This window comes from Xenopus laevis, chromosome 8S (assembly GCF_017654675.1).
Source record: "Xenopus laevis strain J_2021 chromosome 8S, Xenopus_laevis_v10.1, whole genome shotgun sequence".
In the NCBI taxonomy this organism is placed as follows: domain Eukaryota; kingdom Metazoa; phylum Chordata; class Amphibia; order Anura; family Pipidae; genus Xenopus; species Xenopus laevis.
This window is the reverse complement of record NC_054386.1, coordinates 76,994,768-77,010,364: the sequence shown is the minus strand read 5'-3', so window position 1 is coordinate 77,010,364 and position 15,597 is coordinate 76,994,768. Positions and strand designations below refer to the sequence as shown.

At 38.9% G+C, this 15,597-nt stretch overlaps 1 protein-coding gene across 1 annotated transcript in view; it reads left to right on the top strand.

Moving 5' to 3' along the window:
* Nucleotides 1-15,597, top strand: part of LOC108700176 (glypican-3) — a 226,633-nt gene that overhangs the window by 123,258 nt on the left and 87,778 nt on the right. Inside the window, exon 5 of the mRNA XM_018233119.2 lies at nt 1,928-2,053. Within this exon, the coding sequence (XP_018088608.1) occupies nt 1,928-2,053 (126 nt within the window). The remainder of the gene's footprint in view (nt 1-1,927; nt 2,054-15,597) is intronic.

Sequence of the window (15,597 nt, the reverse complement as noted above, 5' to 3'; positions counted from 1 at the left end):
CAGGGCCAAGCAGGCAGCCAGGGGCGTAACTATAGAGGAAGCAGACCCTGCGGTTGCAGGGGGGCCCAGGAGTGTAGGGGGCCCAGTGAGACCCTAATTAATTATCAATTTTAATATATCTTGGTAAAATAGGCCAACTTATAAATATTTTGGGGCCCTAAATTGAATTTGCTATGGGGCCCAGCAACAACTAGTTACGCCACTGCAGGCAGCTACCCTCAGTTTTAGTTTTAGTTGAGGGACACATCTTGTACATTTAAACAATAGTTTTGAGATAATCGTGGTCTCACAATAACGAAAGATCTTTTAAAAATCTGTACATCTATGGCCAGCTAGTTGTTCTCCATTAAGCATTTCACCCCATCAAGGGTACAAGTAGCTGGAATATTTTATCTAATCTTATCTAATCTAATTTTCATATCATATGTCATTGCATATTAAAACTCTGGGGAGGGAAAGACAATAGGAACAAATATAGAACACAGTTTGGAGCTGGCTCAGAGCTTCACTGTATAAGATTTGAGGGGTATTCAATGAGCCATGCCTTCAATAAACCATATGGACGTGTTCTTATTACTTACCAGCCTGTTTTGAAGTCTGCAGATTTCTGTGATATACTAACCCTCCATATCACAGCTGAATAAATAACGAATTTGATTCATAAAATGGGAGGGATGTTATGAATCCAGGGACTAATACTATATAATGTAACAGCTGGCTCTACACTAATGCCTATTATCTAGAGACTGTTCTTATCTTCTCTTGGATGTAAATATTTCTTAAGCCTCAAAATACCCTTCACAGACATAGACAATTTATTTTTAAGGTTCAACTTTTGTTACAGAATACAGAATGTACAGGTGATAATGAGGATATACATAAATTGATAAGAATTTAGGGATAAATTGACCTTATATGCATATATTTTTTCCTTAAAAGGAACCTAAACCGACATAAAATATGGAAATAGTGTTTCTTTCAGTCATGCTAAAATGATTTGTGTATAACCAGTAGATAGTAGAGATTAAATAAATAACAGCAAATAGTGGAATATGGAGAAAAAGGTAGATTAAAAAAATTGTAGCTTTCAGGCGATTTTAGGAAAAAAACTTTGGTTTTGAGCACAAAATACAAAAAAATCATAGGATTCAGATTTTTTTTTATGATTTGTGAAAATGTATAAATAACTGGGGGGAGGGAGTCAAAATTGCAAAATTGGTCGGAGTACTTTTCAGAAAAAAGTGAGAACTTTCTGGATTTTGATAAATAACCCCCTACTACTACTACCGCTTATAGTATATTTTGATAGTTGTAGCAGTTCGCCTTTAATGGTGAATTCAACCGTAAAGTAAAAAAAACCTACCCCTCTACCCTACATAGACCCCCCCCCCAGCCTAGCTGCTACCCCGGGAAAATGCCCCTAACTCTTTACTTACCCCTCGGGGCAGGTTCTGTCCAGCGGAGTTCACGAGCGCCATCTTCCGTTTCCATCTGCAATCTTCTGTTATCTTCGGAATGAGAGCAGCGCTTTAATTTCCGTGACTTTCAGTGCATGCGCAGTTGTCGCTAAACGGAAAATTGCTCCAACTGCACATGATCCGATATGGCACTTACTTCCCGAAGATTACCGAAGAGAAGAAGATGGCTGTTGTGAACTCCGCTGGACACAATCTGCACCGAGGGGTAAGAAAAGAGTTAGGGGCATTTGCCCAGGGTAGCAGATAGGCTGGGGGGAGGAGGTCGGGGTGTCTATGTAGGATAGGGGGGTAGGGTTCCTTTAAGGGAAATACTTTTTTAAGGCCAACAAAGCCTTAAAAAGGCCAAAAAAGTGGATTTGCAAAATTAAATATTTTTTTCACACAAAACACAGACATATGTTTCTAATTATACATCATAATTTGCTCATTGATACGTGTGTTCTTTTTAGGGAGTTTGTTGCAAAGCTGAAAACTTACCGCCATTTCTATGGGGATCTTCCAGGACAAGTGTGCCACCATAGTGCTGTTGTGGAAAATGATACTTTCTGCTGGAATGGACATGAGATAGTAGAGAGGTAACTCTATAAATACATCGCACAATGGGACTGAATACAAATATTGGCGCTCATTCAGTAATTAGAAGAGTTTTGTCAAAGTAGTGTAACTTTGGAGGTCTGGGCTTCCCTGCAAACATTGTTTATGGGACTTCTGTAGTATAGTGGAAGCAAACCCTGCAGTCCGGACACTGGACAGTTTTTTTTTTTAATATGGTTACACCAGTGAAAACAGAGGCTCTATTATCTGTGGCCATACAGGTATGTGAATAGCATCATCCATGCCTATGGAGTAGCTCATTTATATGATCTATATTACAGTTTCTGGAACAAACACAGATTTGCAGAAGCTCTAACATAGATGTGTGACATAATATGTGTCACCTGTATCATTGGTAGTGATTGAATTTGTCCTATTTCACTTCCCTGAAAATGTGTGAAATGGTAAAAATGTGCAAAACCAATTAAAGCCAATTGGCAAGCTTATTTTGAGCGAAAACATAGGAGTCTATGGGCATATTCCCCTGTGACTTTTCCTGCGGAAGATACAGTGAGGAATACACTGGAGTCTATGGGGCAAATTCACTAAGTGCCGAAGCGCCTAACGCTAGCGTCAATTCGCTAGCGTTGGTCATTTTCGTTACTTCGCAAATTCACTAACAAACACTGGCGTAAATTCGCTAGTGTTACTTCGCACCCTTACGCCTGGCGAATTTACGCAACGGACGTAACTACGCAAATTCACTAGCGTGCGCATTGTACTGAACGCTACCTTTTACGCTAGACTTCCTTCGCCACCACAGACCAGACGAAGCGCAATAGAGTAGATAGGGATTGCTTCAAAAAAAAGTTCAAATTTTTTCTAAGTCCCAAAAAACGCTGGCGTTTTTTCTATATTATGGGTGATAGGCTGAAAAAGATCGAAAAAAATTTTGGGGCTCCCCTCCTTCCCCCCTACATTTCCTAACTCATGGCACCTTAACTATACAGGGGGCACATGTGTAGGGCAAAAAAAAAAATTTTATTTGATGTTTTGAAGGTTTCCCAGGCATTTGTACTGATTGTACGTATTCCTCCATTGAAATTTGAATTTGGCGCCGTATTCTAATTAACCATCGCTAGCGTAACTTCGCTTCGCTTAGCGAATCAACGCTTGCGCAACTTCGCAATCTTACGCTACCCCTGAGCGCAACTTCGGATTTTAGTGAATTTGCGGAGCGCTGGCGAAACTACGCCTGGCGAAGTGCGGCGAAGTTACGCCTGGCGCAACTACGAATCTTAGTGAATTTGCCCCTATGGGTGTATTTTTTGTGCTAACTTATTTTTAGAGCAAAATACAATACGCTTGTTCATGGCAGAATTTTGCAGAAAATGGCATGTGTGTGTGTACAATAAGCTGTGGATCTTACATGCATATATGAAGAAAATGAACCCTGCTCATAACTGGATCTTTCACACATTTATTTCCCTAAATTCTCAACAGTTTTTCTGCACATTCCCATCAGCAATGGAATAAAGTTCTGAATATAACATCTCCTCAATATGTAACCTTAGGTATTAATTAATCCATACATACAAATCTGACCTAAACACTTCAGGGACAGGGAAAATCAGATCATTCTTTGAAAATGATTCATGCAGAAACGATATGCATTTGTAATATGGAAAAAACCAGCCTGCAGGATCTGAATGACCTCTATGTATCCCACTGAAAGATCAGTTTAAGGACTTCTACCCATTTTTTTTTTCTTTAACTTAATGCACATTTTAAGTTTGATGTCACAGTTGTTTTTTATACAGTTCCTTTGTACTGACTGAATATTTTAGAAGTGAGAATACTGTCCATGGTTACACCCTTAGGGGGTTATTTATCAAAGTCCGAATTTATCTCAATATTTTCTGCGACAAACTCCGATCAAATCCGCTCGGGTTTTTACACTTATTTATTAATAAATTTTCCCGAAAATTTGCTTTGCGGTAAAAAATCCGAACAATTGTTTTGGATTTTTTCATCAGATTTTCCCGAATTTCACGTTTTTTTTTCTGAATTTTCACCCAAAAACTTCATGGTATTGCACGAAACCCAGCGCACATCATTGGGACTTCTCCCATTGACTTATATGCAACCATGACAGGTCTGAGATGCCGGATTTTCAGATTTAGGGGCCGATTCACTAAATTCGAGTGAAGGATTCGAATGAAAAATACTTCGAATTTCGAAGTATTTTTTGGGTACTTCGACCATCGAATGGGCTACTTCGACCTTCGACTACGACCTTCGACTTCGATTCGAACGATTCGAATGAAAAATCGTTCGACTATTCGACCATTCTATAGTCGAAGTACTTTCCCTTTAAAAAAAACTTCGACCCCCTACTTCGGCAGATAAAAGCTACCGAAGTCAATGTTAGCCTATGGGGAAGGTCCCCATAGGCTTGCTAAACATTTTTTGATCGAAGGATTTTCCTTCGATCGTTGGATTAAAATCCTTCGAATCGTTCGTTTCGAAGGATTTAATCGTTCGATCGAAGGAACACTCAATCTGCAAATCATTATTTCCTTGATACAGTAGCTATATAAACAATTCTATGAAAGTATGCCCACTGATTAGGCATGTATATCTATCTATCTATCTATCTATCTATCTATCTATCTATCTATCTATCTATCTATCATCTATCTATCTATCTATCTATCTATCTATCATCTATCTATCTATCTATCTATCTATCTATCTATCTATCTATCTATCACACTTATCACCCTTTAAGTTAGACAAGTTTATTCAGCTGGTTCCAGCAACTAAACTAAACACTTTTAAGAACTTATTTAAACAACTCCTCCTTGTAAATATAAAACATGAGCATATTCCTCTAGGGTGGGGAAGACCCTGTCAATGTTGATAAGACAACTGTTTCATCATCTTGGAGGTCATGATGTTGGCCGGGTTTAGGGCAGAGACACACGCTGCTATTTTGGGAGATTAGTTGCCCAGCGACTAATCTCCCAGAACTGCCTTCCCGCTGGCTGGAATGTAAATCGCTGGAGGGATGACTCGGAACGCTTTGGCTTTCTGAAGTCGCCTTGTGAGGCAACTTTGGATGACTTCGGAAAACCAAGCATTCCGAGTGCCATCCCGCCAGCGATTTACATTCTAGCCAGTGGGAAGGCAGTTCTGGGAGATTAGTCGTCCGAAGAAGAAGCGATTTGTCGCTGCTCTTAACAGTAAATCAGCTCTTCCATAAGGGCCATTTAAAGGCCCTTATGTCTTTAAAGGTTGTTCACCTTCCAAACACTTTTCCAGTTCAGATTGTTCTCCAGAAATAAAGACTTTTTTTCAATTACTTTCCATTATTTATTTTTTACTGTTTTTCCAAAATCTAAGTTTAAAGTTAAATGTCCCTGTCTCTGGTGTTTGAGTCTGGCAGCTCAGTAATTCAGGCGCAGATTCTAAACTGTTACAATTGGCTACATTAGTTGATACATTTCTCAGCAAGATCTCTGGAGTATTAGCAACTATTTTATCAATTCTAATAGCTGCCTGTAATGAAACCCAGAGATTCTGCTCAGCAGGGACAAAGATAAGAAATGTATCAACTAAATGTATCAATTTAGAACAGGTTACAGGGTCGGCGACCCCCCTCCCAGAGCTGCTTTAGAAGGTGAAAAAAGACACTTTACACTTCAATATTAGAAAAACAGTGACACATAGAAAATAGAAAGCAATTGGAAAAAGTCGTTATTTCTGGTGATCTATTGGAAAACAACTAGTTGTTTGAAGGTGAACCACCCCTTTAATGAAACTCAGGGATTCTGCTCAGCAGTGCCAAAGATAAGAAATGTATCAACTAAATGTATCAATTTAAAAGAGTTGGTGACCCCCTTGCCAGAGCTGCTTTAGAAGGTGAAAAATGAAAATTTACAATTAATTATTAGATAAATGGTCACAAATAGAAAATAGAAAGTAATTGAGAAGTCTTTATTTCTGGTGAACTATCTTAAACCAACTGAACTAAAAAAAAGTGTTTGGAGGGGAACAACCCCTATAAGATATTGAGTATACAATATCCTGGAAAAAGTTTTAGGTCGCACTGCAGGACCATATGAAAAAGGTGACTGGCTGGTAAAGCAGAGCAAATTCAATATTCTGGTATCATTAGGGATTATTATCTGAAGTCTGTGCAGTATGAATTATGTTTAATATCTGAATTTTATAATGTTGGGGTAACCGGCTACTGACGCCCAGGGGTCATTTGTAATGTATCATGCCCCCAAATATTGAATATTACCCTGTTGTGTTCTCCAGTGGCCTTTTTATAGAACAAGATCAGGAACAACTTCTAGTCCTAGACAAACGTCTAGTGTAACATTAGTTACTCCAAAGAAATGGCAAATGCAATTTAGTAAATCTTAAATTTTGTTGACATTGAATGCATGTTTGCTTTTCTACTTGGTGTGAGCTGTGTTGGTATACACTGAACAGAAATTGGCATTCATGTCCAGGTATGGGATCCGTTATCCGGAAGCCCATTATCCACAAAGTTACAAATTATGGAAAGGCCCCCTCCCACAGACTACAAATTTTTTTTAATGTTTTTTTTTCTCTGTAATAACAAAACAGTACCTTTTACATGATTCAAACTAAAAAACAATTAATCCTTATTGAAAGCAGAACCTACCCATTGGGTTTATTTAATGTTTTCATGATTTTCTAGTAGACTTAAGTTACAAAGATCCAAATCGCAGATCTGTTATCCGGAAAGCCCCCGGTCCCAGCATTCTGAATAATAGGTCCCATACCTGTATACATGTATTGCAGGTAAAGCACAGTTGCAGTGCAGCTACACCCCAACTGATGCACGCCATGTTAACATCTCTTATAATCCATGCTAAACTTGTGTGTACTTGTATATGTGATTAGTATGGCTTCCTGGTTGCATGCTAGTGCTACTGTCAACTTCTCTCCTAGTATATTTCCTGACTTATCATATGTAAAATTGATTTGATTTTCTTTGGAATGTGAAAAAAAAGGATATAAAAAGATACTTGTAATATGATAAATGTATGATGCATACATTTGGGACTGGTATGGTTTCCATGCCAAGGCTAATTTCAAACCCTAGGGCATCAACACATTATTTTGACATTGCCTACTAGTCATCTACTATGGGTACTATAGGTATTGTCAAGCTCTGAATATAGCAACTGTAGCTTATAATGTCTGACTGTAGGGAGTGAAAGGAGTTGTAGGGTTAATGCAGCACAGTCACACAACCCAAACATAAGTCAACCAGATGGCCTAATTAGCCACATGTCTTTCCTCCTTTCTTATTTGATATAAGAAGAATTTAATAAAAAGAAACATCCAGCAGGAGTTGTCAGCCAGCATAGAGTATAATATATTTAGGCACAAATACATTAAAGGCATAGATGCAATTTTTTCTATTTTCAATTTTTTTCCCAAGAAATTGTATTTTAGAGATCCTCACTGCCATGGAAGAATAGTGGAAAAATAGTGGAGGTCCAGTTATCACAAATCCGTGCATGATATTTACAGCATATATACTGCGTGTGTGTGTGTGTGTGTGTATATATATATATATATATATATATATATATATATATATATATATATATATATATATATATATATAAAACAGCAAATGGAGTAAGTAGTAAATAAATCCTGGGTGCCAGTCCACAAAGCGATAAACACAGAAACCAATTGACAGCACTCCAAGGATCGTTCCAACAGGATATAAATCAATCAAGCTTATGGTTAATTGTGTCCAACGTTTCCGTTCCTCACAGGAACCTTTGTCAGGGATATATATATATATATATATAATCTATGCATACATAACCAGGGCTGTGTTATTTACTAAATAGGGACTTGAGGGCCCATGCTTAGGGTAGCAAGATTATAGTGGCCGCCCTCAGGTGCCTATATAGAATAAAATGGTTTTCAAAAATAAAGAAATATCCCAATTCAGCTGCCAGATTATACTGTGAATATGTTGATTGTTGAAAGGAAGAGGATGACTAGTGCCTACGGCCAAACCTTTATATAGCCTTGTATATACCTTCAGCACACACACACAGTTATTTTTTCTGAAGTGCTTTAGAATGAGTATTTTTTTTCCAATAATGTTCCTAATGTTGATTAAAGCATTGCTGTACATGAACGGCTCTCTGCTGTAGTAGTTAATTTTTCCACAATAAATCTGTATTTCCAGCATTACAGGAAGCCATAAACTTACAGCAACGAGCCACAGTGACCCACAAATTGTATATGCCTGTGTGTTTTGGGTAATATTTACTTTGTGCATGACATAACTACAAGTGTATTTCACAATAAATAAGCATAATAGTTAAAATAATGGTTTCCAAAACCTGTAGTATATGACAGCAGCAGCTAATAACTATAAAAAAGCACCATTCTAGAAATAGATGATCTTATAGCCCTGGAAAGGGTGAAGTTGCGGTATCTCTACATACAGGGCCAAATATTGTAGTTTAATAAAAAAAAAACTAGATGAAATGAAAGTGGGATGTAACATTGTACGTGATTACCATTATACAGGGCCTCCATTAGATATCACGGGGCCCCGTACAATTACATTTTCTGGGTTCCTAGGCCCTGCCCACACCAGCCCCCAAATCCCACCCACACCACAGTTAAAAGACCACACAGACATCAGTGCTTAAACAGGTAAACCCCCCACAAGTTATAAAAGGCCATTGATGGTCAGGGCCCCCTATAAGTTAAAAAAAAAACCAATGGCGCAAGGGCCCCTCATAAAAGCTTTTTAAAAAAAACATTGACACCAGAACACCTCTTACAAGTTAAGAAGAAACATTGGGGCCCGAGAGAATATTTTTGAAAAAAACATTCGTGGTAGGGGCCTATAGAGTATTAAAATAATACATTGGTGGCCAGTGGTTTAATAAAAGTGGTTTAATAAAATAAAAAAAAACACATTGGTGGTTAGTAGAACTGAACTTGTGGCTTCGGGTCTTTAGCTTTGGCTCCTTTTGTGGCTTTGGGACTTTGACTTTGGCTCCTTTCGTGGCTTACCTTTTTGCCTTTTTTGTTACCAGGGGCTTAGTAGGGGAGAGAAGTCAAAATCCAGGATATTCTACACTAGGTAGAATCCATACATTCTACACTTCCTACAGACTTATTCTGTCACAGAAATAAGGGGTTACACCAGTAGTACAACAACAAACACATTTTAGGAAAAGCATGTTTATACTGTAAGTTCTTTTACCATGAGAGAATGTGGAAAATGTTGCTTTGGTAGGTTACCAATTGAAAGCTTTCTGTTGGAGACTGAATGACATTGGCAGTTGGCAAAGTCTAAGGGGCAAATTCACAAAGATGCGAAGTTGTGCCAGGCGCAACTTCGCCGCACTTCGCCGCACTTCGCCAGGCGTAGTTTCACCAGGGCTCCGCAAATTCACTAAAATCCGAAGTTGCGCACAGGGGTAGCGTAAGGTTGCGGAGTTGCGCTAGCGTTGATTCGCTATATAAAGCGAAGTTACGCTAGCGAAGGCTAATTTGCATACGGCGCGAAATTCAAATTTCAATGGAGGAACACGTATCTGCACTACAAATGCCTAGAAAACCTTCAAATCAGCAAATAAAAATTTTATTTTGCCCTACACATGTGCCCACTGTCTAGGTAAGTTGCCATGAGTCAGGAAATGTAGGGGGGAGGAAGGGGAGCCCCAAAAATTTTTCGATCTTTTTCAGCCCATCAGCCATCATGTAGAAAACACGCCAGCGTTTTTTGGGACTTAGAAAAAAAATTGACTTTTTTTTAAACAATCCCTATCTACTCTATTGCGCTTCGCCAGGTCTGAGGTGGCGAAGGAAGTCTAGCGTAAAAGGTAGCGTTCAGTACTCTGCGCAAGTTAGTGAATTTGCGTAGTTTCGTCGCTAGCGAAACTTCGCCTGGCGTAAGCTTGCGAAGTAACACTAGCGAAACTACGCCAGCGTTCGTTAGTGAATTTGCGCAGTAGCGAAAATGCCAAACGCTAGCGAATTAACGCTAGCGTTCGGCGCTTCGCGGCTTAGTGAATTTGCCCCTAAGACTCCCGTAATTCTCAACATTCTCCACCTATGCCAACGTTGGCCTAAAATTCATACATAGGGAATCCAATGTGAAAAGAACTGGAAGATAACACATTATGGTTATTTGTAACTTTTTTAAATAGACAAAAAATGATTCCTGGATAAAAAAAATAAAGAAATAAAAATAAAAAGCCACAGAATTCTGGCTGGCCCTGTCCCAAAGTAGTTACAGATGTTGTAGGATTTGGGAAGCAGATAACATGCTTTCATTGCAGTTTTTCCCTCTTGACTATATTTATTTCCAGAGCATTCTTGCACACATAGACAAACACAAGAGCCACATGTTATGCTATGATAATAAGAAAGAAAGCCTCCATCGTTGCAGCTTGTTGGACAAATTTTGTGTAAAACTTGTGGTCTGACCTTTACAGAGAAGATGAAGTGTTTATTTTCCTCTTGGCTATAACGTACATTTTATTTTGCTGAAGAGATGATTCTACTGTTGTGTATAGATGGCCAAGTCTAAATAAAAAAGATGTCCCTAAAAACAGACATAACTAATAACGAAATACTTGGTTGCCGGCAACATCTCATAGTGGTGACTATTGCATTACTAAGAGACAGATTTATCAAAAGTTAGGAAAAAATTCCTTTCTATTCCAAAGATGCTTATAGTAGGCAAATGAGCATTTGCCCACTACTACCCACCATATACAGTATATAACTTTTAAATGAGGCACCCCCTTAAAATTGTAGACCTCTTGTTTGAATCAGCTGAATACAATTTTATTGTGGTATCCTATGCAGGGGGAGGATTTTAGGTTCTGCTTGTTCTGGCCCAGCATACTGGGTGATACATGAAGACTGATGCTGTGTAAAGAGATTCAGAACTTTTTTTATATCAGCATAAAATGAATGTTTGCAAGATGTTTACCATCTTTTAAATAAATGCCAGTGTCTGCTCTTTAATTGTCAAATACGCAGGGTAGGTAATAGATGAAACATTTAGTCATAGAGAGAGTTTTTTCCTTGCACAACTGCCCACAGTTACAGTCAATATAGAACATTTTTCCCTCTGAGCCTGTGATGTTTGAAAGCTGTTATCTTCTACTTCAGAGCTTCCAGTCATATGTATTACGACTCCTGTTCCATAAGTTTATTTTTAAATCACCTCAGGCAAAGGAAGCAGCAGCATTGACATTCTCTCCTCTACATTTGATTTATCCCCCGGAAATATTTTCTGATAACGGTAAGGCTGATGGCACTCAGGCCATTTTCTCTACTAGTATATTCCAGCCAGTGGAGAACAGACCAAAAGGAATGCCACCCATTCACTTTGGTGCTTTTATTTTTCATGTGTTATTTCTTGGCTTATTTTCCCTGTATATAAAAATCAAAACTTTCAAAACAGTTGAACCAGTATTAATCTGTGAATAATCCTTCCTTTTATCTAATACTCCATGGGGCAAATTTACCATCTTGCAAAATCTGTGAAGTTTTTTTTTCACAGTGCAGCATTTTTTTTTACCTAAACTCCAGCCTAATTGTGGAAGCCACAAATCAATTGCTTCAATCATAAAACTTCCCACCAAATTCTGCACTGGTCAGTGAACTGCATAGTGTAATAAGACAATCCTGTAAATAAACACAATGATGCTTTAAAAAGCACTATGCTCTCCGGGTTCAATTATCTTGATTTGCAATTTTCTTCAGGCGCATATGCGCTCCAAATATGTTCAACTTTAAGGGCACACAAAAATGTTGTGTGTGCAGATCATGCAAAAGGAAATGTGTACTTTAAGCATTGGTAGGGCTTTCTGATACAATGGCGCTATGCGCAGGGAAACTGCAACTGGCATTTAATCATGTGCACTGGCTGCAGAGCTGGGAACATGACAGAAGCTTCCACCAGAGTTTAATAGAGCAGTGTCCAATTAAAATTTATAAAAGACATGGGGCACTGGGTCCTGCAGATTCCTGATTTGCAACATCTAGTTGTCTCCTAACTAGCTGGTTACTCCCAACTGCTCCACATATGGCCTGCACTAACCAATCCACCTTAACTTACCTGACCCTTTCATGTAAGCTCCACTACTTTTTTCTTGTTTGTTTTTGTTGTAATTGCCTAAAGCTGGCCACACACAGGCTGATGAAAGCTGCCGACAGGCCGAGTCTGCAGCTTATTGGCCTGTGTGTGGGGCCATCCAACGAAAGTCGGCCAGACGGTGATCGGGCAGGGTTAAAGATCCTGCGATCCAACCGCCCAGATTGCCTGAATTATGATTCGATCGTTGGGCCCTAGGGCCAACAATCGGATCATCCCGATATCGCCCACATAAATGTGGGCATATCGGGGAAGAAATCCACTCATTTGGCGACATCATTTGGCGACATCACCAAATACGTGATATCTTTACGTGTATGGCCACCTTAAGGAAGAATAGAGAATAAGCAGAGAGAACTACAGTTGTAGCAACAGCAACTGGCCTATAATCCCTTGGAGAGATTACTACTAAAAATAAGGTTACCTGATGATATCAAAATTAGAGCTATTCCAGCTATTGTATATAGGCTGCATCGATTGCATTTCATTTTAGCGCAGCCAATGCAGATCAGCAACTTACATTCATAAGGCTAATGACACATGGAGCTGTTGCTCCCCTGCTCTTGGTCTGTGTTTTTTTTCCTGCAAGCATAGGGGCGTATTTTTTATGTACAGTAAAACTAAATCTGCCGAAAAAACGTTTTCAGTAGTTGATACATTTCTTATCGTTGAGCCCTGCAGAGCAGAATCCCTGAGTTTCATTAAGGACAGCTGTTAGAATTGATACAGTATTTGCTACAAAAAATGTATCAACTAATGAACAATTCAGAATCAGCAGCTGGAATAATGAGCTATTACCCTTAAACTAAAGGATCAGCAAAGTGTTGGGCAAAGGCATCCGATCATCCGCTTTCCTGTGTTTTGTAAACGTTTTGTCATCCGGAACAGATTTTCAGTGCATTTTTACTCAGTACGCCCTTGCACTTAAACTTCAATCTCAAGAATGAATAATAGAAACCAACCGAAAAAATCTGAAAACACCCGAACTGAAAATTGTTTTTAGGAAGGTGAACATCCCTTTTAAATATACACAAACTATGAAAAAACGATTTTATCCACATCTGCACATGAAATAATCAGAAGGTCCCAAACAGTTACTAAAGGTTGCCATTTAAAGTGAAAGCAAGCTGGAAACAAAATAGTTAAATAGTACATGTTTCCTGTATGTGTAATAGAACATAGACGCTCAGATATTCCCACAGACACAAATCAATCTGTTTTATTAATTATTATTATTATAAGGTTCTTTAGAGTCTGCATTTTTGTAAATTCCCCTTGGATTGTTTGATGCATAGTTTAATGTGTGTGTTATGATTACAACATCCCGCCACTTGTTTCTCAAGACTGCTGATATTTTGTCTGCCAAGGGCGAGGCTGTGAAAGTCAGATCAGGGCAAGCTCGGAATTCCCATACATGGGAAAGAATTTGGTGATCCTGCACAGATCCTACAGACCAGCCAAACAAATGCTGGGGTTACTGTTTCAATGACTGAGCTTCATACGGCTTATGTTCTTTAAGCGCTGAAGAATGTTTCAAACCTCCCTTTGAAGACTCGTGTAAGCACAATATTTTGACCTTGATGCCACATGAGGGATGGTGGCCCCCCACCTGTTGCTGAACTACAATTCCTGTACTGGTTGAGAAACCACTGAATGGGCATCCCTGGTTAAAAGTGCTGTTAATTTGCCTTACTGTAAAACATTTTTCTTTATGCTGGCCTTCTTAGGTCCAAGTAGCAACAATAGAACCCCTGATGTAGTATCCAGCAGGCACAAGAACCACCATGAAGCAGTCAACATGACAGCATGTGAACATACCACAAATCAAAATTCAACACAACTTTTTACAAACTGCAGCAAGAATAACACAACAATGCAACATTCTGTTGGACATCCAACTTATTGCAACATCATACTCAGAGGCAGTTTGTGTCAGTGATCTTGCTTTTGCTCTCAACCCTATCTTGGCCAACTCTGACCATGCCCTTGGGCACAAAACACCGCACACCAAACAATCACCCGTGTCTTGATCTTGTTCTTAAAAGGAGTTTCTTCATTTCATTGTCAGTAGGCTTTCTCCTCCTCCTTCTTCTCCTGGCCATAAGGCTTTCCATATGCATTATTAAGGGCTTCTGGTACCCCATCCCACATTTCAGTAGGCAACAATGCCCCAGCTAGGTAGCAGTAGTATTAATCCAGGAATGTGCAGGACCTGGTGGCAGTTTAGGAGTTGTCTGGCTGACCATGCTGTTATTACTGTTATACTTCCCTGGCCATCTCACTCATGGAATGGTCACTGACCAAGGCAACCTACAGCTGGAAGAACAGAGCTGTCATTATTATCATCAGCATGTTATAGTGCCTACTGGGCAGCTGTGTATCACAAAGCTCTTGTTAGCAGTTATTAATATCACCAGCTGTCCCTGTATAATACTATGCTTAGAGTTACTGTTGGTTTGAGGCTAAACAAGTTTTTAACACTTCAGCTGCCTACAATACATCCTCTGCTTGACAAATGAGTCTCTTGTTAGCACAGTATTTTACTATTATCCATTTTGAAGCTCCGTTGAGCAGACCGATCTGTACCAATTTCATTTTTTATATGTAATTAATGCACCCTGCTTTATTTCTTTTGAGGTTTTACCTAAGTGAGTCTTCTTGAGCCTAGAGAGCTGTAGTGCTAAAGACCATGAGATCCTTAAAAGGAGCCTTACCCACCTCTATCCAACCACAGTACCGTATGGAGCTTTGTATAGCAGACCACCTATCCCATGATTTTTAGAGTAAATTCCACAGAGCTTCATCAACTCTTTACTCCACACGTGCATTTAGTATGAACAAGTCTTTTACATACAACATACTGTAGTTATAGAATTCAGATTTGTGTCTTTTGGTAATAAAAAGTAGCATCATCACCCTTACAAGTAAGTTAATCCTAGTAAAAAGCAGCAAAGGAACTATTTAGGAGTGCTTTGACTAATGTGTAATGAATAGGCATGTGGCTTATCTCCCTTATATACATACACACTGCCTATTGAGAACAGGACCTGGACAAATTGGTTGCTTGTTGAACTTTGCATTTATTATTAGGTATCATCAGGAGCGTGCCAGTGTCCAGCCCAGGAGACTGTTTTAACTGATTTTTCGTGGTAATCTGCCATGCCACTATTGAGATGGGACATTCTGCACTCATCTTGATGCTTTGTAAGGAGTAAGATTGAGAGGAGGATTTTTAAAGTCATAAATGTAAAAAACAAACAAACAACCTATGGAATATGACATTAGACAGTTATTACATTGCAAATTGTAATTGTGGATAGGACGTATTTAAGGCCTGTTTAAAGGTGGCATGTATTCTTATCAACACAAATGATAACATTTGTG